Source organism: Bufo gargarizans, chromosome 7 (genome assembly GCF_014858855.1).
Source record: "Bufo gargarizans isolate SCDJY-AF-19 chromosome 7, ASM1485885v1, whole genome shotgun sequence".
Classification (NCBI taxonomy): domain Eukaryota; kingdom Metazoa; phylum Chordata; class Amphibia; order Anura; family Bufonidae; genus Bufo; species Bufo gargarizans.
The window spans coordinates 180,183,517-180,199,130 of NC_058086.1; the positions used below are offsets into that span (position 1 = coordinate 180,183,517).

General features: G+C 44.5%; 1 protein-coding gene across 2 annotated transcripts in view; it reads left to right on the forward strand.

Annotated features, from left to right (window-relative positions):
* The window catches only part of PLPPR4 (phospholipid phosphatase related 4), a 153,678-nt gene that overhangs the window by 125,374 nt on the left and 12,690 nt on the right, over positions 1-15,614 (forward strand). For both annotated transcript variants that reach the window (XM_044302266.1, XM_044302267.1), the window contains exons 4-5: positions 10,441-10,636; positions 13,346-13,403. In XM_044302266.1, coding sequence (XP_044158201.1) covers positions 10,441-10,636; positions 13,346-13,403 — 254 coding nt within the window. The remainder of the gene's footprint in view (positions 1-10,440; positions 10,637-13,345; positions 13,404-15,614) is intronic.

Consider the following 15,614-nt stretch of genomic DNA (forward strand, 5'->3'; position numbering starts at 1 on the left):
ATATAAATTGTCTGCCGTTCAGGGGTGCAGTTAGATATTCTAAAGCCTTTTTTGGCGTGCATGAGTGGAAAAAAGTAAGGGCCTACTTGCCGTTCAGCGGTGCAGTTATATGTTCTGAATCCTTTTGTGGCGTGTATAAGTGGAAAAAAGTAAGGGCCTATTTGCAGTTCAGCAGTGCAGTTATATGTTCTAAAGCCTTCTTTGTCGTGTGTATTGCTACTGCCACCACCCTATATAACACCACAATACAGTTTCCCAAGTACAGCTCTGGACATTGTTGCCCCCCTCACACACAACAAAACCCGAAAAATCAACAGAAAACCCTAGCTCACCGACCTTACCAAAAAACTCGGACAAGCTTCCAGGGCTGCTGAGCGGTGATTACACTGTAAGGATCACTTCACCGCATACAAGTAATAGCTCCTCATTTTCAAATCCTCACTCGCTGATGCAAAACAGACCTACTTCTCATCTCTCATGCCTTCCCTGTCCCACAGCCCTAAACAACTTTTTAACACTTTTAACTCCCTTCTCCGTCCCCCAGGGCCTCCACCATGTCATCATCTCAGCTGAGGACTTTGCCACATACTTCAAACAAAAGATAGTCAACATCAGAAAAAGCTTCAGTGCACAGTCCCCACAGACCCTCTACACAACTGCTCGGTCCTCTTCTCCCAAACCCCGCTTCTCCACCATTACAGAAGAAAAACTATCCACTCTACTCTGCAGATCACATCTCACCACCTGTGCACTTGACCCAATCCCATCCCACCTCATCCCTAACCTCACTATAGTGTTTATCCCAGCCCTAACTCATCTTCAACCTATCACTAACCTCTAGTGTCTCCCCCTCTGGTTTTAAACATGCTACCATTACACCTATCCTTAAAAAAGCCTTCACTTGACCCATCATCTTTGTCCAGTTATCACTTCTTCCATATGCCTCAAAGCTACTCCAGCAACATGTCCATTCTGAACTGTCCTTTCCTCTCCTCCTGCTCCCTCTTTGACTGGCTACAATCTGGCTTCTGACCCCACCACTCAACTGAGACTGCCCTCAACAAAGTCACCAATGACCTACTAACAGACAAAACCAAAAAACATTACTCTGTCCTCCTTCTCCTTGACCTGTCCTCTGCCTTTGACACTGTCAACCACTCTCTTCTGTTACAAACTCTCTCATCTCTTGGCATCACTGACCTTGCCCTCTCCTGGATCACATCATACCTTATAGAGCGGACATTTAGCATCTCCCACTCTCACACCACCTCCTCATCTCATTCCCTCTCTGTTGGTGTCCCGCAAGGCTCTGTCCTAGGACCCCTGCTCTTCCTATCTACACTTTCGGCCGGGGACAGCTCATAGAGGCCCATGGCTTTTAAGTATCACTTTTATGCTGATGACACACAAATCTACCTCTCTGGTCCAGACATCACCACCTTACTATCCAGAATCCCACAATTCCTATCTTCCATATCCTCCTTCTTCTCCTCTCACTTTCTAAAACTTAACATGTATAAAACAGAATTCATCATCTTTCCCCCATCTTGCTCAACCCCCCCCCCCCCCCCATCTATCACGATCAATGGCTGTACACTCTCCCCGATCAACCAAGTCCGCTGCCCTGGAGTGACCTTGGATTCGGCCGTCTCCTTCCGACTGCACATCCAAGCCCTTTCCACCACCTGTTGCCTCCAACTCAAAAACATCTCCCGCATCCGCGCTCTTCTTTGCTTTGAGTCTGCGAAAATGCTTGTACATGTCCTCATCATCTCCCACCTAGACTACTGTAACATCCTTCTCTGTTGCCTTCCATCTAGCACTCTTGCACCCCTCCAATCTATCCTCAACACTGCTGCTCAACTAATCCACCTCTCACCCTGTTACTCCTCTGCCTCTCCCCACTGACAATCCCTTCACTGGCTCCCCATTGCCCGGCGAATTCACTTCAAAATACTAACAAATACATACATGGCTGTCCACAATCTGTCCCCTCCCTACATTTCTGAGCTACTTCCCCAATACATCCCCACATGCAATCTCCGATCCTCACAAGACTTCCTTCTTTCTTCTCCTCTTATCACCTCTTCCAGCAATCGCCTCCAAGACTCTCACCTACAGTGGAATCCTTCAAAGAAACCTGAAAACCCACCTCTTAAGCCTATAACCAGTGACCCTGCTGCCTCTGTACCACCATGACCAACTTTACCCTCACCTACTGTGTCCTTCTCCCATACCATGTAGACGGCAAGCCCTCACAGGCATGGCCCTCTCTCCTTCTGTTCATCTTGTTCATGCTTAGTGCAATTGTCTGTATTATGTATGTATACCCCTTATCATATGTACAGTGTTATGAAATAAATGACGCTTTAATATTAAATAATAATAAATAATAATATTAGTGGAGAAAAATAAGGGCTTATTAGCCGTTGTGTGGTGAAATGAGAAAGTTACTTTTTATTTATTTATTTTATCTAACAGTATGTCAGACAGAGAAGCGCCAGGCCCTGCACAGGGGAGTAGAAGAGGCCTAAATGTTCCTGGCGCAGGCACAGGTCACAGTAGAGTAAGGGGGCGTAGCAGCAGGAGTCGCAGCGAAAGGCCTGAGCTCCCGGTGTCATCTAGCGGTCGTGTCTTGACCAGCAACCCAGTGGTTCTTGAATGGTTGACTCGGTCATCCACTTCATCCCAAGTGACATCAGACACCCCCAGCCACGAATAGGTGGGTTCATCATACACAACCCTTGGTTGGCATGGTCCGGGAGCAGGCCCTGTGCCCTCACCTGTCTTCAACCTGCCTCTGTCCTTATCTGTTCCCTCAGCCAGACAAGTATTATATGCTGTGGACTCAGCTCCACTATACAACGAGGACGAGCTACTAGAGGACAGTCAGCAGCTACTGGCCAGCCAAGATGGGGAGGAGACATCCGCTGCTTTCTCCAGTAGGCTGGCAAGGAGTGATGAGGAGATTGGCGTGGGAGCAGGTGTTGTGAGCGGTCAGGCTCCTGACCCAGAGACCGTTGAGGAGGACATCGGTGAAGTGCAGACAGTACTCGATGATGATGATGTAGCTGATCGCACTTAGGAGCTGGGTGAATTAGGGGCTTTGTCATTATCGGAAGAAGATGGTAGCAGCTTGCCTGTGAGGCAGCGGCGGAGCCAGCAAGTCACTAGCGTGACCGTGAGTCAGCAGGGTGGCAGCAGTGGGAGGTCAGGAGCCAAACGTGCCCAGGGTAGACCACCCGCTTTGCAGGAGCCTACCTGCCCGGAAAGGGGTTCGCGGAGGCAGTGGCGGTAGCAGTCAGTCAGTGCGGAGTGTTGGGGGTAAAATCACCTACTTGGCAGTGTGGCAGTTTTTTGTTAAGCTGCTGGAGGAGGTGAATTTGTAGAATATGTGGGTAGAAGGTGAAGCGTGGCCAGGGTGCCAATGTTGGCACCACGGCCCTGCATCAACATATGCAGCATCACCATAAAGTGGCCTGGGAGAACCGTGGCTCCAAAATGGTGATCCAACCTGCCGCAGCAACCGCTGCATCACCCAGTGGCACGCACCCGATTTCAGGCAGTCAAGGCTCCACCACCTCAGCTGAAGGGAGATGTCTGTCCTTCCCATCATTGGCTGGTCCTGATGCTCCTGCTCCTCCTCCTACTCTTTGTCAGTCATTCCGTCAGCAATCGATCACCAAAGCGATTGCCAAGAGACAACCGTATGCGTGCACTCATCCAACGGTGCAGAAGCTGGATGTGCTCCTGGCCAAGTTGCTGGTGCTGCAGTCCCTCCCTTTCCAAGTGGTGGACTCTGCACCTTTCAGAGAACTGATGGTTTGTGCCGAGCTGAGGTGGAGAGTCCCAAGCCGTCATTTCTTTGCCAAAAAGGCAGTACCAGCCCTGCACACTTATGTAGAACAGAAGGTGGGCCAGTCCTTGAGCCTGTCGGTGTCTGGCAAAGTGCACGGCAGCACCAACATGTAGAGCTGTAACTACGGTCAGGGACAATACGTATCTTTTACGGCCCACTGGGTAAATGTGCTTCCTGCATAGCCACACCAGCAAATTGGCCAGGTGACACTGCTTCCGCCTTCACATTATGACGGCGTTGGTCCTGCAACAAAGTCTGCCTCTGCCTCCTCATCTTCCACCGTGTCCTCAGCCTCCACTGCAGGGAAAATTCACAGTGCCCCTCCAGCATACCATATGTGCAGGTCACGGCACTGTCAAGCTGTTCTGCACCTCGTTTGTCTGGGTGAACGGAGTCACACAGAGGAGGAACTGCTCCGTGTCCTTCATAGAAAAATCGAATCCTGGCTTTCTCCGTGACAGCTCAAAATCGGAAAAATGGTGACCGACAATGGGAAGCACATGGTGTCTGCGCTGCATCAAGGAGGGCTGAGCCATGCGCCCTGAATGGCACAGCTTGACAACAGCTGATTGTCAAGCTGTTCCTGAAGTCTTCCACCCATCTGCAATACATCCTAAAAATGATCAGGACACTTTGCATGCACTTCAGCCACTCGTACACCGCAAAGCACACCCTTCTTGAGCTGCAGCGGCAGAACGACATCCCCCAACATAGGCAGATATGCAATGTTTCCACCCATTGGAATTCCACCCTCCACACGTTGGACACACTATATGAACAGAGAAAGGCCATAAACAATTTCTTGATGATCCAAGCAAACAGGAGTATTCCCCTGTTTAACATTGATGTCAGCCAGTGGCAGCTCATGCATGACACCTGCCGTTTGCTCAGGAGGAGGCCACGTTATTTGTCAGTCGCCTGGACTATGGGATGAACAACGTCATTCCACTGCTTCATGTACTGGAACAGATGCTGGTAAATCTGGCTGGTCAGGGGACTGGAGACGTGGCTCCTAGATCTCACGGCCACTTGAGAACTGTGGGGGCTGAACTGGTGGAGGAGGAGGACATTGGAGCACAAGCAATGTGTAGCGAAATGGGTGGTTTTTATACACAGGTGAAAGGAGAGGAGGAGCAGGAGCAGCCAGAGGATCTACAGGGTGATGAGGAAGAAAAGGCAGAGGACCGAGACACACCGTGGCAGTATGCAGTGGAGATTGAGGCAGGGAGTCCTTCCGAGTCACTTGCAAAGATGGCTCGATGCTTGCTCCCTTGCTTGCGTAGTGACAGCCTAATTGTTGCCATTTGGCAAAAGGATGACTTCTGGCTCTCCACCTTGTTGGACCCTCGCTACCGGTCCAAAATGAGGCCTTTTTTACACCCACTGAGGGAGGACAAACTGAACTACTATAGAGACATCCTATGTAGTCAGTTGGCCTCTGCCTATCTGCGCCATCCTCCATTTTATCTGACCGGGGGGGCCCTTTGCGCTCACGTTCCTCTTCCATGGCTGCTGTGGCAGGGTAGGGGGTAGGAGCAGTTCCAGCTGTATCAGCAGCAACTTGAGTCTAGAGTCGCTTATGAGCAGCTTTCTTTACCCGCTTGACCTGGAGCAGGACCTAAACCAGCAGGTGGTGGCATACTTAGACAGCACCCTGCCACCCCACAGTGAAGATCCGCTGGAATACTGGGCATCCAAACTGGATTTGTGGCTGCAACTTGCAGAGTTTTCAGAGGAAAAGCTGTCCTGTCCGGTCAGTAATGTGGCATCAGAGCGGGTGTTTAGTGCCACTGGGGCCTTAGTTGCCCCAAGAAGAACTCGCCTGTTCACCTAAAATGTGGAGAGACTAACCTTTGACAAGATGTATCAGGAGTGGATTAGCCAGGATTTCCACCCTGATGCATCAGACAAGATCATCCATGGTGCCACACCAACACTTTGACAAAAGAGACGGGTTTCTTTTGGCTACCTACTATTTGGATGCTGCCACCCGCCTGATGCCACAGATCTTATGCAAATTGCTCCTTCCTTCACCCACCATCTTCAGCTGGTACTGGTATTGCCACCCCACTCTTTCACCGGGTCACTCTGTGGTCTCCTGATGCTGTTGCCACCGCCACACTATGTCACCTTGCCATTCTGTGGTCTCCTGATGATGATGCCACCTCCACTTTATGTCCCCTTGCCACTCTGTGGTCTCCTGATGCTGCTGCCACCTCCACACTATGTCACCTTACCACTCTGTTGTCTCCTCATGCTGCTGCCACCTCAACACTATGTCCCCTTGCCACTCTGTGGTCTCCTGATACTGCTGCCACCACAACACTATGTCACCATGCCAATCAATGGTCTCCTGATGCTGCTGCCACCTCCACTCTATGTCACCTTGCCACTCTGTGGTCTCCTGATGCTGCTGCCACCTCCACACTATGTCACCTTGCCACTCTGTGGCCTCCTGACCCTGCTGTTGCCACCTCTACACAGTCATTTTGGCACCCTGTGGCCTCCTCCTGCTGCTGCTGCTGCCATCTCCACACTTTGTCCTTGTGCCACTCTGTGGTCTCCTCATGCTTCTGCTGCTGCCACCTCCACACTGTCATTGTGCCACCCTGTGGCCTCCTCCTGATGCTGATGTTGCCGACACCTCCACCCTCTGTCATTGTGCCACTCTGTGGTCTCCTCATGCTGCTGCTGCTGCTGCTGCCACCTCCACACTGTCATTTTGCCACCCTGTGGCCTCCTCCTGATGCTGCTGCTACCACCTCCAGACTCTGTCATTGGGCCACTCTGTGGACTTCTTATGCTGTTCCCACCCTCCCCACTTCATGACTGGGCCACTATTTTTGCATTTCAGCCGGGCTGACATAATCATTTATTTAACCCTTCCTCTGATCTGTTAGAAGGAAGGAAAAATGAGACATACAACAAATCCTGTCTAAGTAACAGCTGACATGGTCCCTATTTTGCATCAGAATTGGCTTTTGATTTGGTAGCCAAAAGCAGGAGTGGGTACAAAACACAGAAGACATGAAAATAGTCATGTGTCACCTCTGTTTTGGATCCACTCCTGTGTTTTTGGCTTTATCAATACTGATTTCTGACCAAATGCTGACCGAGTGAAGGCAGATGCTCCACAGACAGGATCCGTTTTTTGTGGGTTATTTTTCTGATGGATCAGAGGAAGGGCAAAATAATCAGTAACGTCAACACAAACTTAGTGCTGACAACTTCTTCACTCTGTCGGCGGGGGCTCTACTTGTATAAGCGTTTAATAGAACAGGTTCTGTAGACATCTATGTGGAATCAGATGTCGACGGTGTAAAAGGAGTGCTCTTCTTCTTGACGCTAACATAGTAAGGCTGAGTTGACACTTGAGTTATTTGATAAGGTTTGGCCCCGTATCTACCCAAATAAGTGAAGTGCGCAGTGATTCTAAGAGCGACGCCTGTCACCTACATGTAATACTGATTCACAGTATTGTTTTACTACCACAGCAGACTCCCTATGCGTGTTACTGCAAGGCACAGTGTTCTACCTCACTATAAAGGCTCTCTGCAGCCAGGAAATAGCCTTTTTTAATGCAATTTGCCACGAATAAATTCGTATCGAACCAAATTTTTTGAAAAATTCTGGGGCAGGGAAGGGGGGCGTGGTTATATTGACTTGAAGCAAGAAGGCCACTGCCCCCTTGACCTCAAGCATGACTAGAGAAGCGCGACGGCAGGGGATAAAATAAAGTTTTCTGAGCTTTAGCCGCATTGGCCTTCAGGAAAAAATTATCGTTGGAAACACGCTGCTGGCTACTGTCAGGTACTGCTGATGGCTTGGGATTGTTTTTAGGGGTGACAGGTTCCCTTTAAAACTTATTGCTTATTCTTGGTGTCGCAGATCTCTGGTATTTGCTGTCCTTGAAGTAAAATGTCAATGTATGATTATTAGTCAGACAACAGAACTTTTAATTTGCCGGTCATTTGATCACTTCCACACAAAGTAACTAACAACTTGAATGCTTGTGGTTTTATAACATTTCCGAACAGAAGTATGTAAGGAGGAATGAACCATACTTTCAGAAATGCTGCTAGTAGTGCAATGCCTTCTGTATCAAAGCAGTTTTTCAATTATATTGTTCCCTTGTGAAGTGTGGTTTTACTGTATACAAGTCAAGACATAAGTGCTGACCTTGTTTTTTCCTCACATATAAGTTTTAAGGGTTTTCACATGCCAGATATGAACAATTATTAAAAGAAAAACAAACAATACACTGCATGTCCGCAGTGCGCAAAATGGAGTTAATAAATTACTTAGACTTGGCAAGACATGATTGAACAGCAATTAAGAATATTGGGGTACATTATTAATACAATTTTTATTAATATTATTATGATGCGCTCTTTTAATTTCTACAGTACATATCCCATTGGTTCCCTAAAGGGGTTGTCTGGGTTCATACCCATAATTTCACCCAGGCAGCCCCCTGATGTTAGCATTGGAGCATCTCATGCTCTGATGGGCGTGCTTTAGAGCTGCCCTAGCCGTTTTACTAGCTAAAGCCCGCCCATCACTGCCGTTGACATCACCAGGCTTTCTTGCAGCCCCATGGAGAGCACGGTTCGTCACCGGAACTACTGAAAATGCCTTTGCCCTGCGCGATTTAGCGCAGGGCAAAGGAGAGCATCGGAGCAGTTAATGTCAGGGGGGCTGCCTGGGTGAAAATAAAGGTATGTCCAGGTTCAGCTCTGAACCCGGACAACCCCTTTAATTGCTATTTGATCAGCTGTACAAAATGTGCTATGTTATAGTTCCTTACCAAAAGAAGTGATTTTGCAATTGTATTTATGCTCCTTAGATGCTTTTTATGGTGGAACTTCTCAACAGCTTTATGCTACTCTCACTAAGGGCAGTATAGAATAATAACAGACATGCTGATTTTAGCACCCTGTCACTCATGAGCTAATATTAAGAGTCATAGTTAATCACGAGCTTCCACTTTTCCAGCCATCCACTTATGATTTCACAGTTTTCTCCTAGTCAGAAACTAAGGAGGAAATCATCAGAAGGGAAGTGGAGACAGTAGAAGCTCATGATTAACCATAACTCTTCTCAGGTAGCCTGTGACCATATGGGTTACAATGATCGTGCAGCTAAATCTCACCGACAACTTAAAAGGGTTTTTTGAGATTCTGATATGGATGACCTATCCTTGTGCAGCACAGTGGCTCACTGGTTAGCACTGGGGTCCTAGGTTTGAATCCAACCAAGGACAACATGTGTTTGGAGTTTATATTTTCTCCCTGTGCTTGCATGACGGAATATGTCAGCGCTATATAAGTGAGTGACATAAATAAAAACATCACTTTCTTCAGTCACATGGCCTGCTATACCAAGGACAGTGCTGTGCTTGATAATCTGCGAGGAGGCTACAGCGATCACCAGAGCACTGTGGCCTCCTCAAATAACTGGTCAGCAGAGGTGTCGGACCCCCTCTGATCTGATATTGATGACCTACTGTATATTCAGGATAGGGCATCAGAATCTTGGAAACCCCCTTTAATATTAGTTTATGAGTGGCAGACTGCAGAAATAAACCTTTCTGTAACTATTTTGTGCAGCATAAAGTTGATGACATGTTCCCTTTAAGCTTGCAAAGCATAAGATAACCACTTTCAGAACCATGCATAAAGTTAATTTATAACTTTAATGTTCAGCTTTCTCTTCCTCTCTTCAAACAAGCAAGTCCAAACACAATACGAAGCCACAGTCACCAAACACAAATTATTTTCTGTCTACATTTATTTATTTTTAAATGCCGTTGTGAGAACAGTATATGATCTAGAATCCGTGTCACAGAGGTAAGTAACTCTAGCTGATAAAGGTCTAAACATAGTAGAAAAAATGCAGAAAGCAATATGCACGTGAAGCGTATAGGGGGAATTGCATGTCTACCTTGATTAAATAACATTATTGCAAAGGTCAAACCAAGGTTTCCCAATTGCCTTGTATTCAAAAAAACATCTAAGTTCAAAGTGTGAACGCGATTCCAGTTTAGCAATCGGGAAACCTTAGGGTAAAACCACATGGTCAGGTTTCTGCATGCAGTTTTGGAAGCCAAAACCAGAAATAAATTTATAAAAAGAGGAGAGGTATCTGTCCTTTAAACTTTTTCTCCTTTTATGATCTATTCCTGATTTGGGCTTCCAAAACTTCATTAGGAAACCTGACCATGTGGTCATGTCCTCACAGTGGTGAACAGATGCTGGACATGCAGAGGTTTTATACAAGGCTAAGAGTATTTTGGTCATATTTGGCAAGTGAAGACACATAGGTATGAAGGAACTTTGTCAAAACTTTGTTCCAGGTTGTTCAAAAGCAAAATATTTTCTTGTCTGGTTTGTCTTCTTTTGGTCTAGTTGTTCTTCAAGGATGTGTGTTTTTTTCAGGAGATCTGTTTCCATTTGATATTAAAGATGTTTAAATGTTAACAAGCTCAGATTCTTCCATTGAAGTCAGTTTAATGACTGTTGCCTAAAAATGTAATGTCTAAAGTATTCAGCACTAAGAATTCTCTTTGGTTTTTCTCCAAGGTGTCCACGTGTTTGGACTTTGCTCCACTGCTCTGATTACTGATATTATCCAACTCTCTACTGGTTACCAGACCCCTTATTTCTTGACAGTCTGCAAACCGAACTACACCTCTTTAAATGTTTCCTGTAAAGAAAATCCATATGTGCTAGAGGATATTTGCTCTGGGCAAGACCTAGCCATCATAAACGCTGGAAGGTAAAGCAAATGATTATAACACATTTTATCATTTTCCTCCAAGTATAAAGATTTCAATGCTGAGACTAAAATTCATTCAAGAAACTGGCACATGAAAAAATAATATCTACATATACACTGTAGGTCGATATAAAGAGATGGAAAGTCAGGTTTCTAAATTATTACCCCAAGAATTATTTAAAGGAATATCCCAACTTTTAAATATCAGATTGTCAGGCTCCGACATCCCACACCTCCACTGATTAGCTAGCTGTTTTTGGTAGATGCTAGCATTGGCAACTAAGTATTTAAAGCAGAAAGCTCTGTCCACCATGTAGTGGCGGTGCTGGCATACTGCAGTTCAGCTCCCATTACACCATATGACATTTTGTTCCTCTATATGGTTTGTCCTTATAAGTTTCATAAATTGTGGAAGATACAGATATGTACATAATTTTTTAGATCTATGCTTAGGCAGGATGCTTGATCTCCTTAAAGAGAACAGCTATGTGTGGAGAACTATTAGCAATGCTCCATGGGGAAAAAAAATGTAAAGAGGCATTGCTCAAGGAAAGAGAACCATCTCACTAGCGCTACCTTCTGGAAGTGGTTCCCTATGAGTCAAAGGCTGACTTTTTAGGTAGCAAGATGGTTCTTTTCCTTGGAGATACCTCATTGCATATTTTTTTTGCCATGGAGCATTGCTAATAAGTCTCCATACGTCTCCATACATAGCTTGTCTCTTTAAGGAGAGGAAGCACCTTGTCTAAGCTGAGGGTCACAGCTGTCTACAGATGGATATTTTGCTTGACTATTTTTCCCTGTCATGTTCCAAGGCTTGTTAAAAAAAATCATAGGAAACCACTGCCAGAAGGTGGCATTAGTGAGATGGTTCCCTATCCGTGGGATATATCTCTTTGCATATCAGTCTATAGTGAAAACTGATATTAATAAATATATATTGGTCCAGGTGTGCGTGTGAAGGGGGGGTGCATCGATGTGGATGAATGAATGTTTATTGCATGCGCTGTTCTCTTTCTTGACTTCTATGTTTGTAAGCATCCTATTGCTATTTGCTTTCAAGGCAAAATATAAAATAAGCCTTTTAATGAAAAAATTAATGGTTTCTTAGTTGGAATTGATTTCGCTGAAGGTTACAGAAGAAATACAGCCTCTGGAGATTCACTGCAAAGCTGATCTTGGTCTGCTAAGATCCAGGCACCTATACACTTCCCTGGCACCTGGTGATCATATACTTTTCAGAATGGGAGCAGAAAGCATCATGGCCACCTCCTAATCTGTATTCATGGTGCTACTGTGTGCTCCGTATACAGGGATCATTTTCTCTAGGCGGTCTGTTTCGAACAGCTGACTCCCCTGTCCTCCAGCTGCATGATCTTCGTGCAACGGCATGATTTCTGTGAAGCCGCAAATTCAGCAAAGATGTTACAGAGTTACATCTTTGCAGAGTTACACGTAGACCCCCTGAGCATTTTAATTCATCTAGTAATATGTATTACTATTGCCCCAATCTGCCCAATTCCATTACTATTGCCCCAGTGTGTTATAGCCATATGCTCTGTATTTAAATAATTTGAATGTTGAAAAAGGCTTACTTTTTCCTGAAAAAGCACCTGTCCATGGGCTGTGTCTGGTATTGCAGCATAGCCCAATTTACTAGAAAGGGGATGAGCTGCCACAACAGACACATCATGCACAAGAGTGGTGATTTTTTCGGGAAGAAAGCATCTATGTTTTTGTAATCTTATAAAAACCTTTTTGCATAGACACCTGAGGTATAAGAGAGAGAGTTATTTTATACATACGTTGTACCTGACTGCAAAGTAGCCATCCCTGTGCAATCCTAAGTAGAAATGAGTGAATCCGTTCTACACAAATCGAATTTGTTAACAATATCAAAAAAAAAAAATTGCGATTCATTTGGATGAATCAATCAAAATGATGGCCACCATTTTACAGATCAAAAGACAACGATAAAGGCATCTACCTCATAAAAAAATATTTTTGGACCAGTTATTAATTTAAGAAAAATCTGCATATACTGTAATGTATGTTGCATATATGGTTAACAGTGCATGTACTGAATGTCGCTATCACTTTGACATTACCAATACTGACTTGATGCTAAAGAGCTTGAAAGGTGTTGGATACAGTCCTAGGAGACCTGAGAATGGTATATATGACTTTTCATGGCAATAGGGCCACTTTTGATCCAAGTCAAGTTTATTTGAACCTGAATCGATTCTGATGACCAATTCGACTGAATCGGACCCGCAACTAATAGCAAGGAATTCTCTTATCTTTAATCAGAAGTTTTGCGTTTTAATACTTTTACAATGTAAACATTTTCCTTTTCCACAAAATTCTTGGCACATTAAGTATCTCTAATATAACAGTCCACCCCACCTCACAGCAAAAATAATGCAACCTAATCATAAGACACATTGATTCGATAGAAGGGTTAATTAACCAATGCCCTCCTAATAAGTTACGGCAATTGAAACCTGGTATTTTTACAGTGCTCGGCAAGTCATTTACATAAATGGAACCTTTAAGGTTAAACCATGTTAGTTTGAAAATCTATAATATGTTACCAAATTCAGAAACCAATGTAAACTAATTAAGGCTTTCTTCTTGAAGCGTAATTAGTTATGTCTCTAAAGGAACTTTTACAAATACACTATAATTTTGCTTGTCTTTTTTTGGCAGGAAATCATTCCCTTCTCAACACGCCACCCTGGCAGCATTTGCAGCTGTTTACATTTCTGTAAGTAGATTTTCTTTTTGCTAATTTAAGCCCAAAATGCAATTATACTGCCCATATTAATACTACCCTGCTTTGTTCATCATAGGGCAAAAGAAGAAAAGTACACCACATTTGGTATTGTCGACTCCAAGAATGACCAAATTAGTGGATCTAAGCCATGTGTTCATGAAAAACAAAGTCTGAATTTATTAAAATAAAAAAAATAGACATTGAAAATACAAGTAAATGGTCTCATGATTCATTTTGGGCAGTCGATCCCTTCTTTAGATCAAAGAGACCTTTTCATGAACCTGTGAATTGGATCCACAAATTTGGTCATCCTTGGAACTGACAGTGCCGAATGTGGTGTATGTCTTTTCTTCTTGTACCTTATGGTGATTTCAAACAGCCTCCTCTGCTGAGGAGCCTGGGAAAGTAGACTTGACAGTTGCTTCTACTACACATGAGAGGTTTCTACATGCGGTTAGAACCTAATTGACTTAGCAAGAACGTTCTTCTTGCCAGATCGTATTACAGGAAGCACCTTTCCCGTTTTCCTACATTTTTTGACATATATATCATTGAGGGTCATTGATAATATCTTAAGTCCATCCCTAGATACGGTTTTAAAATCTAAACCCCAGAATAACCTGACTGATTTGACTACATTTAGAACAGCAAAGAGAATAAACTTTTTAAATGGTAAATTTAATATAGATCAATGTGAAAGAGCAGAAAATCTGATTCTCCGGGACATGATTTGATGTATTTAATATACTTTGGAAAACTGGAAGAAAATTAAGCTGAGATTTATTCTGTCCATTATTGAGTACTTTTTGGCTCAGTGCATACAGAAGAAGTATGACTCTAATCAAGAGTCGTATAGACTAAAACCCACTTTGGGATCAGATCCTGTTCTTTTACAGAAAGAAAAGAATACCATATTCTGAGAAAGTATTTGCTGATCCAACCACACACGATCTGATCCTGTTCTTGTCACTAAATATAAGACTTATATGTGGAGCTGCAATACATCTATGGAGTATATAGCAGTCTTATGGCTCCAGGCAGGAACTGTAGCCATGAATGAGTCCTCTCATGATGGATCAAGAAAAGGATTAAGTTCTTTAAACAGGCTGACTGACAAAGCAATTATTGGGAGCAAACAATTCCTGATAATTCCTTGCTCAACTTTGATGATAGCTCCATTGATATGCAGACATCATCTCCTCTCTATGGAGCTGAGCGATGCCTACTGTGATCATATGTCCTTGTACAGATTACATAGGACATTCTGCTGGCCATAGACAATGATTTGAGTGCTACAACAACAATGCTTTCACCTGATAACCAAGTGTTTGCTTGTTCATTGAATGACCAGTGGCGCATTCAGGGTACGGCCACATGGTCAGATTTTGTGAGGCAGTTTTGGAAACCAAAACCAAGAGTGTATTAAGAAAAAAAATAAGAGAAGTTTGCTGTCCCACATGACCAACTTCCTCTGAGGGCGATGTCTGAGCACACCCCTCATTCTTCACATAATACATCTGATGGTGAGGAGAGACTTTCCTGAAGGGTCTACCAGGTGCTATTTCAGAGGGGAACTGGAACACGAGGGAATCGGGACCCGAGTATGACTGACTCCCAGGTGACACAATACACCTAGGGGATACTGGAAGGCCAGAGGCTAATCAGATGAAAGCATAGTCAGGGTACAAAAGCAGAAGTCAGAGCAGGCGGCAATCAGGCAAAGTCTGTAAACCGTAATCCAAAGTCCAGCACACAGAATGACAAGAAACAGCAGAAAAACTTAGCTCAGACTAGCTAGGAACCTTATTGCTCAGGTGCCTTCTAGTTAAACAATACATCTTTAAATAAAAATTGCAGACCAGCCATAGGCTTAGGAAGATAGAGGGTGTGTGCATGCTGCCTAACAAAAGGAGGAGAGACACACCTGCCCATGCCCTTACAAACAGTACAAGACTCTGAGCCAGAGCGCAAGCTCCGCTCAGAGCTGGAAGAAGGATGCCAGAGTATCACGGACATACCAAGACATACGGACGTCCCGCGACAGTGAGTGGCAGGAGATCTTTGAGACTGGCAACATGTGGTTTGATTTGACATGTTTACCTTGTGGTTCAATAGGCGTCTGTGTTGTTTCTGATACCGGCTACACCTTTAACCTCCGGGTGTTGCTATTGTGTTCATTTAACTTTCCCTATTTATAGTTGT